General features: G+C 55.7%; 1 protein-coding gene across 1 annotated transcript; it reads left to right on the top strand.

Moving 5' to 3' along the window:
* The first annotated feature begins 6,066 nt into the window (after window positions 1-6,066).
* DQX1 (DEAQ-box RNA dependent ATPase 1) lies at window positions 6,067-20,458 on the top strand. Its single transcript, XM_053402287.1, has 12 exons — window positions 6,067-6,173; window positions 7,013-7,380; window positions 10,138-10,331; window positions 11,941-12,316; window positions 13,735-13,983; window positions 15,187-15,286; window positions 15,550-15,708; window positions 15,808-15,999; window positions 17,323-17,451; window positions 17,566-17,756; window positions 18,071-18,261; window positions 19,273-20,458. Exons 2-12 carry the CDS (start codon window positions 7,045-7,047, stop codon window positions 19,466-19,468), a joined length of 2,313 nt encoding a protein of 770 aa, XP_053258262.1. The 5' UTR covers window positions 6,067-6,173; window positions 7,013-7,044; the 3' UTR covers window positions 19,469-20,458.
* The last annotated feature ends 2,068 nt before the right edge of the window (window positions 20,459-22,526 follow it).

The following is a 22,526-nucleotide window of genomic DNA, read 5'->3' as shown; positions in this document are numbered from 1 at the left end:
CCAGGTGCCTCACAGCTGCGTCAGGCCATCGTGTTGCCCAAACTGAGAGCTAGCTTTGCTGCATCTCGCTGGCGGGCTTTTCTTCTTCCTCCAGGGTTCTCCCTAACAGGCCTGGGCTGGAGTGCAGAGGTTTTCTCCTGCTCCATGGGAGTGAATGGGAGCAAAGAGGGGTTCATTTGCACGCACTGAGATACACAGGATGGTTGTCTCTCAGGGATGCTTTGGTTGTGATTTAGTCTGTGAGCAGCTGGAAAAGGATGCTGTGATTACTAAGACCCAGTATGGGTTTCTCAAAAACAAGTCCTTCCTCCCTCCCTCCCTCCCTCCCTCCCTCCCTTCCTTCCTTCCTTCTTTTCTTCCTTCCTCTCTTTCTCCCTCCCTCCCTCCCTCTCTCCCTCCCTTCCTTCCTTCCTCTCTTTCTCCCTTCCTTCCTTCCTTCCTTCCTCCCTCCCTCCCTCCCTCCCTCCCTCCCTTCCTTCCTTCCTTCCTTTCTCCCTCCCTCCCTCCCTCCCTCCCTCCCTTCCTTCCTCTCTTTCTCCCTTCCTTCCTTCCTTCCTCCCTCCCTCCCTCCCTTCCTTCCTCTCTTTCTCCCTCCCTCCCTCCCTCCCTCCCTTCCTTCCTTCCTTTCTTGAGTTACAAGCTTGGTGGATCAGGGGAATGCTGGCAGGAGGACAACAAGGAGGGAGCCAGTCAAGCTTCTCTAGGGAGGGAGTCCCAAAGTTGTCTGGGAGCAGCCACTGAGAAGACCCTCTCCCACAACCCCCACCAAGTGGGCCTGTGAGGGGGGCAGGAGCAAGAGAAGGGCTCCCCTCAAAGATCTCCAAATGCAGGCAGTTTGGCATGAGAGAATACAGTCCTTCAGATAGCTTGGAGATAGCTTGGAGCTCAGCCATGTAGGGTTTTATAGGTCACAACCAGCCCTTGGAATTGTGCCTGGATACAGACCGGTAGCCAGTGGAGCTGCTGAAACAAGGGAGTCGTCTTCTCCCCATAACCAGCCCTGCTCAGCACTCTGGCTGCGGCTTTTTGAGCCAGTTGAAGTTTCTGAGCCCTTTTCAAAGGCAGCCCCACGTAGAGCGCATTACAGTAGTCCAGATGGGATGGAACTGAGGTGTGTGTCACTGCAGCTTCAACTCAGACATCTCAAGGAAGGGGCACAGTTGGCACACTAGCCTTCGCTGTGCAAATGCGCTCCTGGCCACTGCAGAGACCTGGGCAGCCAGGTTCAGGTCTGAGTCCTGGGGCCTGCCCAAAATGCAAACATGTCCTTAACAGGCTGCATCCCTCCGAAATAGCAGAGCCGGCTGTGCTCAGCATCACCCAAGATCCTCTCCCTGCAGTTTCATGCATATAGCATGGAAGGCAGGCTGGGTCCGCGCAGCACTCCAGAAATGCCCTTGGGAAGAGCAGCAGCAGAGCCACACCCTGCAGCCTCTAAAGAAACGTGCTTTGCCTGCCTTCATGTTTGCTTGCTCACCTTCCTGCTTGTGGTTTGCTGGAGTTTGTGCTTCTCCTCCTCTTCCTTATGTCAATAAATGCACTTTTCAGAGTCAACCTTTGGTGGCTTCCTTGACTTCGCTCATTAGGCTTGCTGGCATCTCCTTGGACCTTTTGTCATCTGTCATGTACATTTCTCTGCCAGTCTATTCTTCTGATCTCCGATCTTCCACAGAGGGGTTGGCCTTGCATCTCCCCTTCCCCTTCAGCCAACAGCCTCCCTTTGGAGAAAAGTCCCTCTTCCGAAATTCAAAGTGACAGTGGGTGGACACCCCTCTCGCTTTCTCCTCCCACCCAGGCTGAATTGGATGGTGTCATAATCACTCCTTTGAATGGTTTGACGAAAACAAGGGACAGTAGTCAACTAAGTAGACCCACTGGAATTAATGGGTGAAACATGGCCATGTGCGTTCAATCCAATGCATCTGCTCTGAATAATAATAATAATAATAATAATAATAATAATAATAATAATAATTTATCACTTATAACCCGCCCATCTGGCTGGGCCTTCCCAGCCACCCTGGGATGCTTCCAACAGGATATTAAAAACAAAATAAAACATCAAACATTCAAAACTGGGTTACTAGTCCAACCCCACTCAGTGCCAGAATCATGGCTACAGCATCCCTGACTAACAGCTGGCTTCGGCTCACTCTTCTCTAGTCAGGCACTGGATCCCTGAAGCCATGTAGCATAAAAGGGATCTGGCGCTATTTGGCTTCCAGTTAAGGGAAGCTGGTGGGTTAATTTTTCACCAAGTGAGAAGGCAAATGGCTCCCCTTTGCTGCCCTCTGGTGACGGTTTTCTTCCACCCACAGTTGCTCTGCTAAGCGGCTCCCAGCAGCATCTGAAGACCCCAAAGAAAGAGAGGGACAGGCAGCAGAGCTCAGATATCTTCAGGGACACCCCAAAGGGGTTTGGAGTGGCTTTTTATTGTCTACTCACAGTAGACAGGAAGTGATGGCGCTGGCTACCTTTCAGATGCATTTTCACATTGGCTTATTTAATGGGGAAACAACTCAGTTATAAGCTTTCGTGTTCAATATTGCTGAAATGCGTTTTCATGATCATAACTGCGCACTTGAATTAAAAAAGCAGGAAATCTGACAACTACCCATTGATCAGAATAAAAAATTACAGAGCATTAATCAGCCTTTGATAGCATCATCAGTCTTTTCTGCCCAATCCACCGCTGGCTCAATTAGTTGGGCAGCTTTCTCAAATTGCCCCCACTTCCGTGGTTCCTTCCCCGATTTTGATCCTTTTTGATCTGTGATAATCGCAAAGTCAAAAAATGAAGTAACAAGTGATGGGAACAGGGCACCCCAAGGGGACCCCCCTCTCTTCTCCCTCATGCCCCCACCCTGACAAGACCAGAGGAGCTGGAAAAATCCAATCTAAGTGGCAGAGTGCCCTATTTTAAATGCCACCCCAGAGGCAAACCCTGGTCCCAAATGGAGGGGGCAATTGCTTGGTTGGAAAGGGGGGGGTTGCTCTTGTTGCTCCTTGAGAAAATCCAACTTCACTGATCAAAACCTGGGAGGGAGGGCGGGCAAAGTGATGATGCCTCCAGCCCATCCCAGACTCTCTTTCTTGGGGCTCTCAGAATCAATTAAGCATTTATGTGTTGAACATCAAGGACCTGCAGGAAGCCACACAGCCAGGTAAGGTGGCAGGATTTCACAAAGGGACCATTGGCAGCCGGCTGCCCTCCTTCCCCCTTGCAAAGGCCATTCAGCTCTGGGCCCTTTGTGCATCAGAGGGCGGCTCTGAATCTGAGCACAGGAGGGAGGCTGCCCTTGGCCAAGGTGAAATCAAAGGCCCCTCCAGACAGGAGACTCATTGCTCCCCATGGGAGGGAATTAATTGGCTCCTTCCAGAGCAGGTCACCATCCCAAACCCCTGTGCAAACTTTCACTGTTAGCTGGACTGGGTGGATCAGAAGAGAATATTCCAGCAAAATGAAAGTCAGATTTCTGTGGTCTGTGCAAATGCACACAGATCAGATTCCTTCAAAGACGGGGGGACCTTCATTCATTCTAAGCTAATATAGGAAGACTTTGGAGGCAGGGCAGAGCCATCCTGGCTAGAAGCCATCAATAGCCCTCTGTGAATTTGTCCAATCCTCTTTTAAGCCATCCAAGTTGGGAGCCATAACTGCCTCCGGCAGACATCAGTTCCATAGTTTAACTCTGCCTTTGTTCCTTTAAAATGTTTATATTATCAATCACTTCAAGTCAGTTTTAGATACAGATAGGGAGCCGTGTTGGTCTGCCGTAGTCGAAACAAAATAAAAAAATCCTTCCAGTAGCACCTTAGAGACCAACTAAGTTTGTCATTGGTATGAGCTTTCGTGTGCATGCACACTTCTTCAGATACTTCATGCACATGAAAGCTCATACCAATGACAAACTTAGTTGGTCTCTAAGGTGCTGTTGTTGTTTAGTCGTTTAGTCGTGTCCACCTCTTCGTGACCCCTGGACCAGAGCACGCCAGGCACTCCTGTCTTCCGCTGCCTCCCAGTTTGGTCAAACACATGCTGGTCGGGCAGAATCCGAGACCAGGGAGAAGAGTTGGTGGAAGAAGATTGGAAGAAATTTAAAGACTATTTGCAGAAATATTGTAAAATTAATGAATGTTAAAATGATGTTGGATTGGAATTAAGGGGCATTAGCAAAAAGGCTAATAAGAATATGTAAAAATGGATTGAAAATGGATGAAAATATATAGTTATAATATGTTAAGATATAGAGTTAAGATAAATGAAAGAGGGTAAGGATTTGCTGAACTGACTATGTGAACGGGAATACAAAAAAGGGAGGTGTGAGGAGGTCAAGGAAACAAGCAAACGAGCTTAAAGATCTCAAAAAAATGGATTTGTTTTTAACCTTTTTTACTTATTTGTTTTTTGTATTTTCTTTCTATGTATTTTTGTATTTTTCTTTTTATTTCTTTTTCTTGTTCTTTTTTTTTATTCTGTAAATTTCTGTTTTTTGTAAAACCCTAATAAATATTTTATAAAAAAAACCCAAAACAAATTCATGCTGGTAGCTTTGAGAACACTGTCCCACCATCTCGTCCTCTGCCGTCCCCTTCTCCTTGCACCCTCCATCTTTCCCGACATCAGGGTCTTTTCCAGGGAGTCTTCTCTTCTCATGAGGTGGCCAAAGTATTGGAGCCTCAGTTTCAGGATCTGTCCTTCCACTGAGCACTCAGGGCTGATTTCCTTCAGAATGGAGAGGTTTGATCTTCTTGCAGTCCATGGGACTCCCAAGAGTCTCCTCCAGCACCAGAATTCAAAAGCATCCATTCTTTGGCGATCGGCCTTCTTTATGGTCCAGCTCCAGGGAGATAAGGTGCTACTGGAAGGAATTTTTTTATTTTGTTTCAAGTTTATTACCCATCTGCTGCTGTACAAGGTTAAAGGTGTGTCTGTTTAACATGTATTTAAGCTCGAGTTACCGAGTGTAATTTTTGCATCTCGTCGTCACTCAGTGCACACCTTTCAGTCTTCTCTGCCACCGGCCTGGTAAGGAAGACGCCAAGTGTTTTGTGACATCTCCTGCCATGAATAATTGGCAAAGTCTTTTAGGTGCCACCAGACTTTTTGTTTTTCATTCAAAGCTGAAGGAGTAAACGCCCCGTGCCTAAGGCAGCAAAGCCCAGGAGGCCTTTCCGCAGGTGGGGCTCCCCTCTGACGCATTCAGAGAAAGGCACCAGCCGGGGTGTGTGTGTGAGAGGGTGCTGAGCAGGGAGTGTCCAGACCCAGCGAGAGCTTTGGGGTCAAGGAAGGAGCAGTGCTGTGAACTGGGCCTGGAAGCAACAAGGGGGCCAGTGAGGTCTGATGGCTGGCAAGATATGATCTGGGTAAGCAGTGGCACTCAAAGCCTTCCTCCTTCTTTCCCCTGCTATTTTAAATTGGCAGGAAGCCACCGAGCTGCCCAAAGTCTCCGTCTGGGAGATGGCAGCCCTTCAGCGTGCTCCTGACTGCGGAGCTCAAGGAAGTGAGCCAAGGAGCAGCGGGCACCACAAGGATGCTGCATTCTACCTCCCTGCCGGCCGGCCTAGGTCGCTCCCCCCACCTGGCCAGAGTCCCGGGCGGCCCTCGCCTCCTGCCCACCTTGCCCAACGTGTCCCGGGCATCAAGGCCAAGTCAGCCTCTGGGGCTCCGCGCTTGGGGTGGGCTTGTCTGGGGGACCTGTCCAAGGGAAGGGGCAGCAACAGCGTTCCGGGGGGGGCAAGTGGGCCTCCCTCCCTCCCTCCCTCCCGGAGGCTCCTCCTGGCGCGCCCCGGGAAAGGCTGCAGCGAAGGGGCGCCGAGCCCGGCCCTGGAAGCCTGAAGGTCTCCGGCAGCAGGGAAGGGGCCAGAGCTGCCGCTGCTGCTGCCAGCCCGTGCAGGCGCCGCCGGGACCCCCGAGACTAGAGCCGCCTTCCGCGCCTGCGCGCCCGGGCGGGACGGGGGTCTCCCGGCGGGGCGGGAGAAGAGAGCCGGCCCCGCCCCGCCAGGTGTGCATGACGTCACAGGAGGCGGGGAGGAGACCGGAAGTGCCGCCCGGCTCCGCCCCCCCAGCTGGAGAGCCAGCCGTCTAGTCCGGCGGCCATTGGCCGCTCGCGGTCACGCGCCTGCGCCCCCTCCCCTCCCGCTCCGTCGCCTGCGCGGCGCAGGTGAGACAGGTGAGGCCCGACGGGGCGGGGGGGGGTCCGGTGGGGGGGCGCCTCTCTCCGTCCCCGGTCCGGGCGGGGCGTCGGGGGCGCAGCGCCCGCTTGGCCGGGGCTCGGCCGGGCGGTGGGAGGGCGGGAGGCGCCCTCGGGATCGGGGCCCCCACCCTCCCGCCTGGGGCAGCAGCGGCCAGGCGCTCTCGGCCCGGGGTGGGGTGGGGGGGTCTCCCCGGTTGCCGGTCTCTGCGGAGCCCCCTCCCCCCGCCAGCCGGCCTGGCTGACGTGTCTGGGGAGGAGGCCGCCCTGTGAGCTGGCTGCTTGGCACCGGGCAGCGGCAGCCTCGGCTCCGCCCGGCCCTCCCCGCCGAGCTTGGCCTCCCCGGCTGCCCCGGCTCCTTCCCCTCCCTTCTCTCCCGCTCGGGGCTTGGGCATGGGGCTACGATTCCTGCCTTGCAGCGGGTTGGGCTGGATGACCCTTGGGGGTCCCTGCCAACTCCACAATTCTAGGAGGGAAGGTGGCTGTGGGCACGGGGGCCCCGTTTCTTTTCTCTCCAGGGCCAGTGGGGGAGCTGAGCCCTTTCAGCTGCTCTCCCTTGGGGTCTGGAGGAGGGCAGGGAGCAGCCTTCTTCCTCTGGAGCCTGGAGTCATTGACCCCCCTTTGCACCAGCTCCCTCCTCCCCGTCTGACATTTGGGCAGGTCCAGGAGATCAGAGCCAAGAGCCCTTTGTCCCCGAGGCAGAAGCGCCGCAGCTTCACGTGATCTCGCATTCAGAGTCCCTTGGGTGGGCTTCCAGGGACCCCTTTCTGCACCTCTTCCTTCTTCAGCCCTTCTGACCCCTCCTCTCCTCTCGGCAGATTTCCTGGGAGACCCTGAGAGCTGGACTGCCATGGCGGCAGCAGCAGCAGAGGACCCCTCTGGCCCCTTGGACCAGTCAGATGGGCTGAGCTCCCTCCTGGATGAGGAAGAGGAGGAGGAGGAGGAGGAGGAGGAGGAGGAGGAGGAGGGCGGCAGCCACACGGAAGGCCTGTCTGTGAGTGGCGAGGGTGACCTGGAGGTGAATCCTTACGACGGGCTGCCCTTCTCCTCCCGCTACTATGAGCTGCTGCGCCAGCGCCGTGACCTCCCCATCTGGGGCTGCAAGTTCCCCTTCCTGGAGCACCTGGAGGGCGGCAGCAGCATCGTCTTGGTCTCTGGGGAGCCAGGGGCCGGCAAGAGCACCCAGGTGAGGGGGCCACCCGAGAGAGGAGAGAGGGGGCTGTGCTGTGGAAAGAGAGTAAAATATTTAAAGAAAAATAAAATGCCTGACAGCCAGAAGTGAAGTTGCAGGGAACCAGGCAGAGGGCCTTCTCGGTGGTGGCACCCGCCCTGGGGAACGCCCTCCCATCAGGTGTCAAAGAAATAAACAACTATCCGACTTTTAGAAGACATCTGAAGGCAGCCCTGTTTAGGGAAGTTTTTCATGTTTGATGTTTTATCGTGTTTTGAATATTCTGTTGGAAGCAGCCTAGAGTGGCTGGGGAGGCCTGGCCAGATGGATGGGGCATAAGTAATATATTGTTGTTGTTGTTGTTGTTGTTATTCCTGGGGGTGGGGTGAGAGACTCTCCCCTTCCTCCGTCCCAAGAGGCTGTGTGGGTGGCCTTGGGTGCTGTGTTGTCGTCTGAACTTGCTTGCTTACCTGTCAAGGTGTGCCCCTGCCTCGGTCTCCAGGCAGCCTGAGGTTTGGCTCAGCTCTGATGCCCGTCAGCCTCTCCTTGACTTGGGGTTCCTGACAGAGAATGCACAAATTCTCTGTTGGCATAGATAGGGATACATCATCATGTTGGGAGGGGGGGAGCTTTGTGGCCTCAGCCCTTTTCTTTCTTTATATATATAATTTTTAAATTAAGCTTTCTGTTTTACCATTTTAAATTCTCATTTTACATCCTTAAGATATCAATGACTTTGCTTCTTCTCTTTCCATGGTTCATTTCAGATATCATAAATCCCTGTATATTTTACAAAAAGCTATACCATTCAGTATTCCATTATTGCATCTGTCAAAACTTGTTTACACGGTTGAATTGATCTTAATGCTGTCCCTGTTTTCAGCTGTATTTCACTCCTTTTCCTCTTGGCGGGGGCTGGCTTCTCTTTCCTTGCCTACAACCAGCTTTTGCCCTCGGCATGGGGGGGGGAGCGCTTGGGAGCCAGACGGGCAGATTCCAGGCAGAGCCTCTCCTGACACGGAAGGAGAAGCCGCAGGGAGGTGGACTTTGGCCTGGGTGGATGCAGCCTTCCTTGCTGGCTCCCTCTGAACCCGGAAGGACACCTGTTTGCCCAAGGAGAATCTTGAGCACCGTAGCCCTGGGGGCATCTGCTCACCTGGCTATCTGGTATTAGCACAGCGGTGGGCATGGAGGAATCTGAGTGGCGCTTGCCCTTTCTCCGTGGGTTTCAGTGAAATTCCTGCTGATCAACAGCAGGCAAGAAACCCACCCTTGTAAATTAAGGAGAGCGTGCTGGATCAGGCCAGCACCCTGCTCTCCCAGGTGCCCCAGTGGGAGACAAGGGCAAGAGCACTTTCTCCCCTCCTGTCGTTTCCAGCAACTGGGGTTCAGAAGCAGACCCCTCACCCCCCAGCCATGGAGGCAGATCAATGTATAGAGCAGAGCTGGTAGAGGTGGCTCCCAGCAGGCGGAAGGGAAGCTCTGCTGGTCTCCCTGGGTTGGGGCATTCCTGGCTCACGCTTCCCAAGCCTCCCTAGGGAGACTCGGCACCAGCTGTTCTTCTGTGGGGTGTTGTGCCTGAGGCACTAAGGTGGAATCACATTCCCTGCCTATGGCTTTGGGGAGGGGGGTGTCCTTGCTGGCAGCTGGCAACCCCTCCACCCCAGGACGATGGGCCTGCCTGTCATTTGGGGGGCTGGATCCTGCTCATGTTTGGGTGTTTTCCCTGGAGCAAGGAAGACCCAGCAGGGACATGACGCCACTCCTCAGATGCTGAAGAAAAAGGCTGGAGCGAGAGGGGAAAACATCTGGAGAAACTTCTTGTGCACCATTCAAAGTGTTGGTGCTGACCTTTAAAGCCCTAAACGGCCTCAGCCCAGTAGACCTGAAGGAGCGTCTCCACCCCCATCGTTCTCCCGGACACTGAGGTCCAGCTCCGGGGGCCTTCTGGCGGTTCCCTCCCTGCGAGAAGTGAGGTTACCGGGAAGCAGGCAGAGGGCCTTCTCGGTGGTGGCACCCGCCCTGTGGAAAGCCCTCCCACCAAATGTCAAGGCAATGAGCAACTATTTTACTTTTAAAAGACAACTGAAGGTGGCCCTGTTTAGGGAAGTTTTTAATGTTTGATGCTGTATTGTTTTTAATATTTGGTTAGAAGCCGCCCAGAGTGGCTGGCGAAACCCAGCCAGATGGGTGGGGTATAAATAATAAATTATTATTATTGTGTTAGAAGCAGGGATAAGAAAGCTAAGAGCCATGGGGCTTCTGGAACCTAGAGGGTGGGCACCAAAACAAAATGTCTAGGCACTTTTTCTCTTTCTTTCTTTTTTGCTGGCAGGCTACCAGACCAGGCAGCAATTTCTTCTTCTTTCTTTTCCCCCCTCTTTTTGCTGCTGGGCGAATCAGACGGCCTGCAGGGTCTTTTGCGGCTGGCTGTGTGGGCTCTGCTCAGCCCCATAGTTGGAGGCCGCCATGCTTCTTCTGAGTTCCAGCTGCTGGATGCTGCTTTCAGATGTCCCTTTGGGGGATCTGGTCAGCCACTGTGAGACCCGGATGCTGGTCTAGATGGGCCCCTGGCGGGATCCAGCCAGCTCTTATTAGGTTGTTATAAGCTGCTTGGTGGCCTTCAAGAGCCTCTGCCCCCTCCAGATGGAGGATTCTGGGCTTTTTCCATGGGTGCCTGGGCAGTGTGGAGTCCAGAATGGCACCACCTGGAGGGGAGGGGTAGCCAAGCCCCCCTGGCCTGACCTCACCTGTCGCCTCTCCCTTCCCCAGGTGCCCCAGTGGTGTGCTGAGCACGCCCTCTCTCTGCAGTTTGCTCCCGGCCAAGTGGTTTGCACGCAGCCCCACAGCCTGGCCGCCCTCAGCCTGGCCTTGCGGGTGGCTGACGAAATGGACCTCAACGTGGGCCATGAGCTGGGCTACAGCATCCCCTACGAAGACTGCTGCACCTCCGAGACGCTGCTCAGGTGAGGGGCGGGGGGCCCTCCTGGGCTGCCTCCCACTTGGGCCTGGTGCAAATGGAGCCAGGCAGGCTTCAGGCTTGAAGGGGCCCCCAAAGGTCATCCAGCCCAGCCCCCTGCAAGGCACAAATCACAGCTGACAGACGACCACCCAACCTCTGCTTAAAAACCTCCAAGGAAGGAGAGTCGGCCTCCATCCGTGGGAGTCCTTTCCACTGCCGGACAGCTCTTAGCACCAGAAAGTTCTTTCTGATATTGAGTCGGAATCTCAAGGAAATAAGCAACTGTCCTACTTTTAGAAGACATCTGAAGGCAGCCCTGTTTGGGGAAGTTTTTAATGTTTAATTCTGTATTGTGTTTTTAATATTCGGTTGGGAGCTGCCCAGAGTGGCTGGGGAAACCCAGCCAGATGGGCGGGGTATAAATAATAAATTATTATTATATTATAATATTATTATATTATAATCTCCTTTCCTGTAACTTGAAGCCATGGGTTCAGATCCTGCTCTCTGGAACAGCAGGAAACAAGCTGTTGTTCAGATATTTGAAGATGGCTGCCATACCCTTCCCCAGCCATGCAGAAGGAAAAGGGGCAGGGGTGGGGGAGTCCAGAGGAGAGGAGCACCCCAGCACCCAGCACCTGGTCCAGAAGGAGCCGTCCTGCTCAACCCACCCCAAGCTCTGGGTTGCCCCTAAAGAGAAGACTCGAGCGACCCAAGCGCAACCCTTTGGGCACCTTTGCCCCCCCCCCCCGGCTAGCTCCTCTGACACACAGGTGAAAGGAAGGCTGAAGTGAGGGGGGACTGTGCACCCACGGCTTCTGCCACCCCCTCCCCCTTCTCCCATCTCTGGGTCACCCAGGAGCCTGGAAAGGCAGCAGGAGTCAGCCTGGGCAGAACTGGATTGGCAGGTCAGCCGGAAATGCCTCATGGGCAGAAGGCCACAGTTGCTCATGGAGAGATCGAGGGAGACGGAAAAGGGAGATCCTGACTAGCTTGAAAAGCAAAGGGCGGCGATGGAGGAGCCCTGCCTAATGAGAGGCCTCAGGAGCCCGAGAGGAAACCGTGTGAGGCAGCAGCAAGAAAGGCGAACGTTCTTTTAGGCTTATTCTAGAAGGGTGGCGTCCAGATCAAGGGAAGTGATAGTCCTGCTCTCTTCTGCCTCGGTCAGACCACACCTGGAGTCTGGTGTCCGGTTCTGGGGACCGAAATTGCAGATGTTGACAAGCTGCAATGTTTGCAGAAGGGGGCAACCCAGATGGTCCAGGGTCTGGAAATAAGCCTGCCTTGGAGGTTTTTCAGCCGAGGTTGGGTGGTCCTCTGTCATTGATGCTTCAGTTGTGATTCCTGCATTGCTGGGCATAACCCTTGGGGGTCAAAATCCCCAATTCTTTTATTCCCCAGTGTGGTCCCTCCTCACCAGCTTCTGCCATGAGGCTCTTGAGAGACCTGCCAGGAGGGTCCAGTTATTGGGGGGGGGGTTCAAAGGGGCAGGGTGGTCTTGAGTCTTCTGCCTGCTCAGGAGCTTCAGCAGCAGCAGGCGAACGGGGGGGGGCAAAAGCATTGAGGGCCCTGCCCCCCCGGACCCCGCCCACCAGGCGCCTTGTGGCTTCCAGGTTCTGCTCGGACGAGGTCCTTCTGCGGGAGATGACGTCGGACCCCCTGCTGCACCAGTATGGGGTGGTGGTCCTGGACGAGGCGCAGGAGCGGACGGTGCCCACCGACCTCCTACTGGGGCTGCTGAAGGACGTGCAGCGCCAGCGCCCCGAGCTGCGCCTGGTGGTGGTGACCGAGCCGCTGATGGAGGAGCCCCTGCGGCGCTTCTGCCCCGATGCCCCTGTGGTGCGGGTTCCCGAGCCCAGCCCAGCCCCCCGCCTGGCCTGCAGGCAGCCCCTGCCGGGGGGGCACGTCCTGGCCGCCTGCCAAGCCGCGCTGGAGCTTCACCGGCGGAGGGAGCCTGGCGACGTGATGGTCTTCCTGGCCAGCAAGCAGGTGGGGCTCGCGGGGCTCAAGGCGTCCCTGGCCCTCCCTTTCCAGTCTGGATGAGGCCCCAGGCAGGCAGAGAGCAGGAGGGGTCCCCTGAATGTGCCAGGCCTTGCCTTAACCCCCAAATGCAGGTTTTGGGTTTGGGGGTGTTTCTGGCCCTGGCTAGCTCTCCCTGGGGCTCAGGGGAGTCTCTGTAGCTAGAAGGGCCTTTGACAACTGTGGCTGGTTCTTCACCTGTGGCCATTCCTTGACTAGGGAAGCCTTGCCAGAGTAGTCCGTGCCATGGTTATTTCAGGACTGGATGCAGGGCCAGATTCAGGTTTGATGAGGCCCTCAGCTCCTGAAGGTGATGGGGCCCTTTCTATGTCCAGCTGTCCTTTGTCAACAACAAATGGCCGCTGTTTTTTGTGTTGAATAGATGCTAGATGGTCATTTATGCAACCAGTCCATGCAGAATGTCAGCACCCTGTATATAGAAAGGAGCAAACCAGGGATATTTTAGGGAGCAGGCGGGACCCATGACTTACACCCGAGGAGCCTACATGACACAAAACACGGTTGCTGTGTGTAGGTTTTATTTTATTTGTTTTTTATCCTATATTTACACCCAAGAGAGTGGGGCCCTAAGCTAGAGCTTGTTTAGCTTCTACGTAAATCTGGCACTGACTGGATTACTGCCATGCGCTCCAGATGGAGCTTCCCTCGCACTGGATTCAGAAGCTGCAGTGGGTGCAGAATGCTGCAGCGCGATTGCTGAGCGGAGGGAGGCCTTGCCAGCATCCGACTCCTGGGCTCAGAGATTGCACTGCTTGCCCACTTGCTACTGGGCCCAGTTCAAGGGGTTGCTATGAGCATCTAAAGCCCTGAGCAACTTGGGAACAGTTTACCTGCACATGCCCATTGGCAGAACTGAAACCAATCCAGGTGCCCCTTTCTGCACTGGCAAGAACTCCAGAGTTTAGTGCGGCAGCTTCTGCACTTTGGAACTCCCTGCCTCTTGATACCAGGCAGGTGCCACCACTGTCCTCTTGGGGGCACCTGCTAAAAACTTTAAGGTCTACGCAAGTCTACCTAGTTGTTTTGAATGCTGATGCCTCTTAATTTTCTTGCTGGTTTTTAATTTTTTGCATGGCCTTACTGTTTTGTTCTTCTAAATTATTTGAGGTTTTCTACCATTAAGCTGTATATCCATTTTATGAAATAAAATGAGATAGTGAGTTCTTGGGGGTCTTTGTGGGGGCAGGGGAACAATGTTAGGGTCTGGGGGGGTTCAAGCGGGTTCCCTAGACCCCCAGCTATAGATAGGGCGGTATATAAATTCAATCAAGAATAGTAATCATAATAGTTTCCTGGTGTAGGCGGCTTCTGGGCTGTCCCTTGAGTTCCTGCAGCTAAATATATTTTTCTCTCCCTCCCCCCTGCAGGAGATTGACGAGTGCTGTGAGGCCATCCGGTCGGAGGCCCTGGCCCTGGACCCCGGCCTGGGGCCCCTGCTGGTGCTGCCCCTCCACCCTGGCGTGGGCCGAGACGTCCAGCGGCTGTACGAGAGCGGCCAGGAGCAGCCCGGGGGGGTCCGGGCACGCAGGATCGTGGTCACCCACTGCCTGGCGGACGCCGGCTTCTCCATGGGGACCGTCAGGCATGTCGTAGATGCCGGGCTGGAGCTGCACAGTGTGAGCCGGGGGGGGGAGGTCTGGGAGCCCCCCGGGAGGAGCTTTGGGGGGTGGGGAGGAGAGAATTATAGTTGGGGTGGTCCTGGCTCCTCATCCATATTGCTGTCTTCTGCAGCGATCACAGAATGGTGGCGTTGAAAGGGGATCCCCCAGGGTCATCTAGTCCAGCCCCCCACATTGCAGGGAACGGGCAGCAAAGGGTCTCCCCCTTCGATCTGTCTGCACAGGACTCCTCTGGGTCCGTCTCCTGATGTGGGGTTTTATTATATTTTTTGCTTTATTTCTGCATTCCAAAATCTTACAAATTTCCATTGCATTCCGGTCATAATAATAATTCCTCATACAACAACTGCAATATTAATAACCTCTATTCGTGTTGAAGAATAAAATGAAACTACAAGTGAGGCACTCAAACTATATCCTTGCTCTTCCTGAGTGTGGCAATTATTCTCTCCAGAATGTTTCTTCCTGTCCTTGTAAGATGTTGCGTCTTCCGTTCCCCCGGTTGCTGCTGTTCGCCATCATGCTTTGGGCGGAGCTGATATCCCATTGTTGTTCCAGAAATTTCTCCATTGCTCCGTCCCGTGTTTCGTTGTTTTGCAACTTTAACAACAGCTACAAAAATAACTCTCTCCCAATGAAGAACCTGTTTTCACCATTTTCCCTCTCAGCCTGGGAAGAAGAGTGGTCTGTCAAACTGCAGATGACTCAATAAAGAACCTTATCAGTTCCTTGGCAAGTTCACAGTCTCCTTTCATTCTTCCGTCCAACTGAAGATAAATGAGCAACAATACTTCCAAATGAATTAAATTAAATTCCAAGTCCTTTTAGGGTTATTCAGTTCACTCCGTAAATAATAAAGGATGGGGAAGAGTCAGCTCTAAGTTTCCATCGTAAACCTTTTGCAAAATAAAGCTTCCCTCCCCCCCCTTTTTTGCACACACAGTTCTATTTAATGTTATATTCCATATTTATAACCCGATTTCTTTCGTTCTCACTTGTACAAATATAATCTGAACTAAACATTCAGAGGAGGATTGCCAAATCATCAATGTAAATGTTAAATAAAGAAACTGTAGGCTCCCCTCCCATCGTCTTCTGCACCGAATGAAGTTTTATCTCAAATTCAGACCTTAAAGTCCTTGCAGTTGTTTTTGTCCCACTGTTAATGTTCTGTCTCCTGACGTTTTCTCTCCTGGGCAGGTTTACAACCCGCAGATCCGAGCCGAAGCTCAGGGCTTGCGCCCCATAAGCAAGAAGCAGGCCGAGGCGCGGAGACTCAGGGCAGCGGGGAACCCCCCAGGTAGGCAATGCCTCCTTCCCCAGGGCCTCTGGGGGCTGTTCTGCAGAGACCCTGGGACTTCATGGACCCCCAGGGGTCATCCAGTCCAACCCCTGCAGTGCAGGAATCTCTGCTAAAGCATCCTTGCTAGGTGGCCACCCGACCTCTGCTTAAAAACCTCCAGCGAAGGTTTTTGGGTGGGGGTGGAGAGCAGCCTCCTTGTCTTCCCCAGGGACTAGAGTCTTGACTCCGCCCGCCTCACTGCCCCCTCCTGTGCCCGGCAGGGTCCTGCCTCCGCCTCTACTCGGACACCTTCTATCAGCAGCACCTGCCCCCCATCCCTCCGGCCCCCATCACAGAGGCCAACCTCAGCCGCCTGGTTCTGCTGCTCAAGAGGCTGGACATCGCCGACATGGGCCAGTGCGACTTCCTGGACCGGCCAGGTATGTCTGGGGGGAGGTGGGGGGTCTTTGGGTGAGGCCTTTGCCTGCCAGCTGGCCAGGCTCAGCGGGGCTCTCCTCTCCTCTCCTCTCCCTGCCCAGCCCCCGAGTCCCTGATGCAGGCGCTGGAGGACTTGGACTACCTGGCTGCCCTGGATGACGACGGGAACCTCTCTGAGGTGGGCATCATCATGTCGGAGTTCCCCCTGGACCCCCAGCTCTCCAAGGCCCTGCTGGCCTCCTGCGAGTTTGACTGCGTCCACGAGATGCTCACCCTGGCCGCCATGCTGGCAGGTAGGTGGAGCCGCCTCTCGCTCAGCCCTGCAGGGGGCGCTCTGGGGCCGCCTCTTGCAGCTCCAGAGACCTCAGAGGGAAAAGGTCAGGCCGGCACTTGAACTCGCTTCCCCAGGAGGCAATGATGGCCACCAGCATGGAGGGCTTAAATGAGAATTGGGCCAATTCATGGAGGAGAGTTTTCGCCGCAAAGGCTCTTCTCTGGCTCCCTCATTGGAGGCAACAAGGCTTCTGAATCCCCGTTTCTGGAAAGCGGGAGCAGAGAGTTGGAGCGGCGCCTGGGTGCTGCTTTCTCAGAGTGGGCATTTGGTTGGCCCCCCTTTGGCCTGATCTAACAGCCTGGCACTTTTCCTGCTCTTGTGGAACCTCCAGGTCCAGGCGCAGTCTATCTAGCTCCCTGGCCTCTTGAGGGGATTTGGCAGCTGTGAGAAGAGCATCCTTTGCTCTTCAGGCCCTCGTGTCAGACCCCCTTCCAGCCTCAGGTGCTGCAGCTAAGGCACAGGGAAACAGAACGGTCGGGGCATCTGGCCCAGCCGTCTGCAAGGCAGGAATTGCAGCAAAAGGCATTCCCTGAAGGGATGAGAATAAATGCTAGGAGAGGCTATATTTGTTAGATATCTGTTAGTTCAGCAGAGTGCATCCCTCTGCAGCTTAAAAAGAAGCTTAGATGGGCTAGTTTTAGCCCTTAAGTAATCCAGGACGCTTTAAGGCAGACTGGATTCTCCTGGGATTTCCCCCTTTCAAAACAATAGTCACACAAACAGTTTCTGTTGCAGAATAACAGATACAGCAGCTTTCTTCAGGCAGGCTTAAAATGATAATTCAATTACAAAAACCTACCTTTTTTGTAAAATCTGACTTTTAGAAAACATCTGAAGGCAGCCCTGTTTAGGGAAGTTTTTAATGTTTGATGTTTCATCGTGTTTTTAATATTCTGTTGGAAGCAGCCCAGAGTGGCTGGGGAGGCTGGCTTAAAATGGTGTCTGGCTTAAAATGGTGTCTGAGCATTGGAGCTCAGACTTAGCAGGCCTTCTCACATCTCTGGCTGGGTGGAAGGTGACGAAAAAGACCCGCTGTGCCCGGGCAGGTAGGAGAATATCTACCGCTACGCCCTCTGCCTGTCAGGGCACAATGGGAGCGTCTCTCACAGAGTTCTCTCTAGCAAAATTACAAGAAAGCGCTCTGAGCTTCAGCTCCTGTGCCTCTTTGGCAAAATGTGAATTGTTGGTTTGGAGTGCCCTTGAAATACCCCACATTCCCCAAGGTGGGGGGCAGGCGATGGTGGCAGGGACCTCACTGGCTCTCTCTCTCCCCCCCTCCCAGCCTGGCCCTGCTTCCTGGCTCCAGAGGGGGCGCGCTGGGAGGAGGCCCTGGCGGCCCGGCAGCGGAGTCTTCTGCACCCGGCGGGGGACCACTTCACCCTCATCAACGTCTTCAATGCCTTCCAGCAGCGTGAGTTTGTGGAGGGGGAGGGAGGGACCACGGCAGGAGGGGAGCCTTGCTGGGGCCCCCTCTCAAGGGGCGCAGCCAGGAGAGGCACCCACACACCCCTCCCTCCCTCCCCAGAGAGCGACCCGGAGAGCTGGTGCCGGAAGCACGGGGTGAGCGAGGCGGCCCTGCGGCTGGCGGGGGCCGTGCGGGCAGAGCTGCTGGAGGTCATGCAGCGCATTGAGCTGCCCGTCTCCCCGCCGGCCTTTGGCAGCGACAGCAACGTCCAGCGCCTGACGCAGGCCCTCATCTCGGGCTTCTTCCTCAAGGTACGGCTGCTGCCTCAAGGCCTGCGTGGCCGGGAAGCACAAGGGAGCTCTGGGCTGGGAGAGCCCCGGAGAAGGCTGGCCCTGAAGCAGGCAGGAAGGGGGTCCGAGGAGAGGCAGGCAGGGAGGCTGCAGCCCAGGCTGAGAGCCTTGGTTATCTCTGAGCCCAGAGTCCCTCTGAGTTGGGGGCTCCACTCTGCACCCCATCTATTGGCTAGACATCTCCCTGGGACGGCCTGCAATCTCTCCCTGCCTGGGCCCTGGGGAAGGGTTTGGATCCGTCCCTTCTTGAGCCTCTGCTCCCCTCCCGCTTCCAGGTGGCCCGCGACATTGACGGCTCCGGCAACTACCTGCTGCTGACCCACAAGCACGTGGCCCAGCTGCCCCCCGGCTGCTGCTACCGGCTGCGTCGCCCGCCCCCCCGCCCGCCTCCCTGGGTGCTCTACCACGAGTTCACCATCTCTCAGGACAACTGCCTCAGCATCGTCTCCGAGATCCAGCCAGAGATGTGAGCATCAGGGGGGGCCTGGGGGGGCAGGGCTGTCGACGCCATTCCTTGGCCATGAGGACTAGGACCTTGGCTTTTCAGAGCGGGGGGGGGACTGTAGGCCGTGGGCCAGCTCCACAGGGATGCCTCAGCGCTGCCTTGACTTTAGACGAGGGCTGGACAGATTCATGGAGGAAAGAGCTCTTGATGGCTCCTAGCTAGGATTATTCTGCTCTGCCTCCACAGTCAGAGGCAAAAATGCTTCTGAATCCCCGTTGCTGGAAACTGCAGGAGGGCAGAGTCCTGCTCTTGCGCTCAGTCCTGCTTGTGGGGTTCCCTTTGGGGGCATCTGGTTGGCCACTGTGAGAGAACAGGGTGCTGGGCTAGGTGGGGGTCCCCTGTGGACTGATACAACAGCCAAGCTCTTCTGGCATTCTTGTAGAGCCTCCAGGCCCAGAGGCAGTCTATCTAAACTCCTAGTTTATTTGGGGTATTTGACCGCTGAGAGACCAGGATGCTGGACTAGATGGGCCCCCTATGGCTCCTACACTCTGTGGACCAGGAAGCAGCAGCAAGGGGACTTATGCAGGGTGGGGTGGTAATAATACTAATTTATTATTTATACCCCGGGTTTCCCCAGCCACTCTGGGTGGCTCCCAACAGAATATTAAAAAGACAATAAAACATCAGACATTAAAAACTTCCCTAAACAGGGCTGCCTTCAGATGTCTTCTAAAAATCAGATAGTTGTTTATTTCCTTGACATCTGAAGGGAGGGCGTTCCACAGGATGGGTGCCACTACCAAGAAGGCCCTCTGCCTGGTTCCCTGTAATCTCTAAGCAAACCACCAGAAGGCCCTCGGCGCTGGACCTCAGTGTCCGGGATGGATGATGGGGGTGGAGACGCTCCTTCAGGTCTACTGGGCCAAGACCGTTTAGGGCAGCCGCTGTCAATCACCAGCCCAGCTGCTGAATTCTGGTGGACTGTGTCTGTTCCTGCCCTCCCTCAACTTGGATCCTTTCTCCCCGCAGGCTAGCAGAGCTGGCACCCCAGTACTACCTGAGCAACTTGCCCCCCAGCGAGAGCCGGGAGCTGCTCCTGGAGCTGCGTGAGAAGCTGGCAGGGGCCTCAGAGTTGCCGCCTCCGCCTCCATCCCCGCTGCAGGACGAGGGGCCTCAGGCACCCAGAGCTGGCGAGGACACAGAGGACACCTGCGTTCTGCAATGAGCCCAGCAGGAGCACCGCTGGGTCCGGATTAAGCCCAGGCCCTGGAGGAATGCTGTTCCCAGGGGTCAGAGGAGGTTCCCAGGCCTGGAGCAGCAGCAGCACTGGCTACTGGTGTTCCTGGGTGGCAACACCTGCTGCCCTTTGACGCCAGAGCCCCTGGCATTCCCTGGGCATGGGAGAGGGTGGGCAGGGGCCCCAGGAAGCAGGTCCTGCTGTACTTTTGCTGTTGGACGCTCTGGGGCAGACTGCGGGGAGCCTGGCTGCTCTTTTCGGGACCCACCAGAGGCTGGTGGCAGCCAGGTGGCGCAGCGGAGGGCGGGGTTGGCATGGCCTTATGGGTGGAGGTGTGCCGTGGGCTCAGGGCTCCCCTTCCCTCCAGCTTCTCATTGGCAAAGGTGGCGGAACCCCAGGCAGATGGCCAGGTCTGCAGAGGCAAGGCCAGGCTGGAGGTGGGGCAGGGGTGTCTCCTTGTGGGGTCAGTGGATCTGGGCAGAGCTTCTTTCTTAGCAGGAGACTTTGCTCCTCCTCCCCCCTTGCCACGCAAGCCGTGCACCTGGGAGCTGTTGGGGGGGTCCTCTTGGAGGCTCCCCACAGCCATGGGGCAGCTTTAGCAGAGGGTGATGCCCTGCCCCCTTGTTTTGGGACTCTTAGGGTTGGCTCTTACTGAAGTCTTTTCTTAGCTCTCTGCTTTTACTGCTGCCTTGTTTGGGGGGGGGGCAAGATGGCCCTTGAGTGGCTGCTGAGCTTTTTACGGACTCTTTGCACCAGGGGAGCGGGTGGGTGTCTCTCGCTTGCAGTGGCGGCCATGATCCTCATCTGCAAACGTTGCTCCCGAACTGTTAACTTTAGAGAGGCTGCTTGGGATCGGGGCACCCCTGTCTTCTGTCAGTGCCATTTGTGGGGTGCCTGGCACCTGGTGCCCCCACCTTGATTCTTTCTGGCCTAGAATGTGGTTCACCAAGCAGAAGAATTAAAAGATACCTTTGGAAACACTGGACTCTGTGAAATGCAAGGTTGAATTCTGATCCCCCTGATCCCCCCAAAAGGAGGCGCCTGAAAGGTTGTGCCAAAATGTGGGGAGAACCTCAGGCCCAGGGGGCTGAATACAGCCCCCTCCCCCCAAACTCCATACAGACCCTGCTTTGCCCCCTCCTGTGGTATTTTGCCTGGCTGGAATATGCCCTTGAACTCTTTCCTCCCCCAAATAAATTATTTTATTTTGTCTGTGTGGCGTACAATGATAAATAGTAACCAGTGAGCCAGCCCATTCTCCAAAGATGCCGGCATCTGCTTTGCACGCAAGGGTCCCCCAGTGTTCATCCAGACGCTCCCACCATCGCTACTGGGGATTACTTGGGTAGGGGGGAAGACCTAGGCAGGCAAACGGTCAGCCGCAGGGAGCCGCGAGAGGGCCAAGGGGGAGAAAGCTCTGGTTTAGCCCGGACCAGCCTAGCCTGGGGCGCCTCTACCGAGGCTACTCCGGCGAGGCTCCCGCCCGGCTCCCCTCCCTCAGCCCCAAAGCGAACAGGACGGGGACGCTGCCCTTCGCGGCCGCGCGCGCAGGAACCGAGACCGAGGAGCCCGGGACGCGGACGGAGGCGAGAGCAGCTCTGACCCCTCGACGCCCGTCGGGGAAGAGGGGCTGCGGCGCCCCGAACCGGGAGCGGCAAGAGTCGGAGCCCGGTGGGAGGCGGCACGGGGGCAGCCCAGCGTCCTCCCCGGGACTCCCCTTTTGCAGGGGGCGGGGGTCTCCCGGCAGTTCCTTCGGGGCTCCGGTGACGCCTTGGCAGGGGCGGCGCGGGGTTCCCCAACCTGAAGCGGGGCAGGCGAGCCTTTCGAGGAATCCCGGCCGAGGGAGCGGGTGAGTCACAGCCGCCGCCCCGCCAGGAAACCCTCACCAAGGCGGAGTCTCCGGATCCTCGGCTGCAAAAGGACGGGAGCGGGGCGGCTCCTCAGGATTTGTGATTTAAGCACCCCGAAGTCTGCCTTGGCCAACACGCGCCCGCACCTTGGCCTTCCGCTCCCCTCGGCTCCTTTCGGGTGTCTTGGAGGACTGCCTCGCTTCCCGCATTGCAGGGGGTTGGACTAGATGACCCCTGGGACCCCTTCCAACTTTTCTTGTTTAGTCGTTTAGTCGTGTCCTCTCTTCGTGACCCCCTGGACCAGAGCACGCCAGGCACTCCTGTCTTCCACTGCCTCCCTCATGCTGGTAGCTTCGAGAACACTGTCCAACCATCTTGTCCTCTGTCGTCCCCTTCTCCTTGTGCCCTCCATCTTTCCCAACATCAGGGTCTTTTCCAGGGAGTCTTCTCTTCTCATGAGGTGGCCCAAGTCTTGGAGCCTCAGCTTCAGGATCTGTCCTTCCAGGGAGCACTCAGGGCTGATTTCCTTCAGAATGGAGAGGTTGGATCTTCTCGCAGTCCATGGGACTCTCCAGAGTCTCGTCTCTCTTAACTTCCGGAGTGAGCCCCTTTAGGCTTCAGTCCCCTTCTGCAAACGGGAGCAGCAGCGTCCGGCTTCCTGCTTTAGGACCACGATGGGCCTCTGACCGCGAGCAAACGGCGGGCAGAGAATGTCTGCCACGTATTGGTTGATTTGTTCGTTTTTTGAAAAAAAATCGCAGCAGTTTTTCCCTGTGCCTGGCAAATGTAAGATCGAAAACTGCTGTGAAATTTCAAACGCAACGGGCAAGAACTCTGCAAAATTCGCTCGCTGCTCCGAAAAGCCTGTCCGAAGTGCGCGCCTTTAAAAAAATGTCAGTGCAATTGGGCCCCGTGAGGAAGTCAGTCTGCCACGGAGGATATTCCTGGAGGGGCGGCTGGGAGTAGCCAAAGGGCACTCTGGGGGGGGGAGGGTCCTCAATAAATGAACTGCTCCATAGGAAAACGGGGGGAGGAAGCCTTCCCTGTCTCTCCCTCCAGTCCCAGAACACTGGGAGCTTCCTAAGCCACGAGTGGGACCTCGAATGGCTCCCAGGGAGGAGGTGGGAGGAAAGGAACCTCTCTCTGGTGAGCTGCTGCCAGTCCAAGTAGGCAATACTGGGCTGGGTGGGCAAATA

The sequence above is a fragment of the Podarcis raffonei genome, chromosome 9 (assembly GCF_027172205.1).
Source record: "Podarcis raffonei isolate rPodRaf1 chromosome 9, rPodRaf1.pri, whole genome shotgun sequence".
Taxonomy (NCBI): Eukaryota; Metazoa; Chordata; class Lepidosauria; order Squamata; family Lacertidae; genus Podarcis; species Podarcis raffonei.
The sequence above is the reverse complement of the archived record's forward strand: the minus strand, read 5'-3'. Positions and strand labels throughout refer to the sequence as shown.

What these genes read in the sequence shown, in the direction of transcription:
- DQX1 (XM_053402287.1), top strand. Translation starts at nt 7,045, where the DNA reads ATGGCGGCAGCAGCAGCAGAGGACCCCTCTGGCCCCTTGGACCAGTCA. An exon ending in ACCTCCGAGACGCTGCTCAG is followed by an intron (nt 10,332 to 11,940) that starts GTGAGGGGCGGG and finishes TGTGGCTTCCAG; the next exon opens with GTTCTGCTCGGACGAGGTCC. An exon ending in CGACTTCCTGGACCGGCCAG is followed by an intron (nt 15,709 to 15,807) that starts GTATGTCTGGGG and finishes CTCCCTGCCCAG; the next exon opens with CCCCCGAGTCCCTGATGCAG.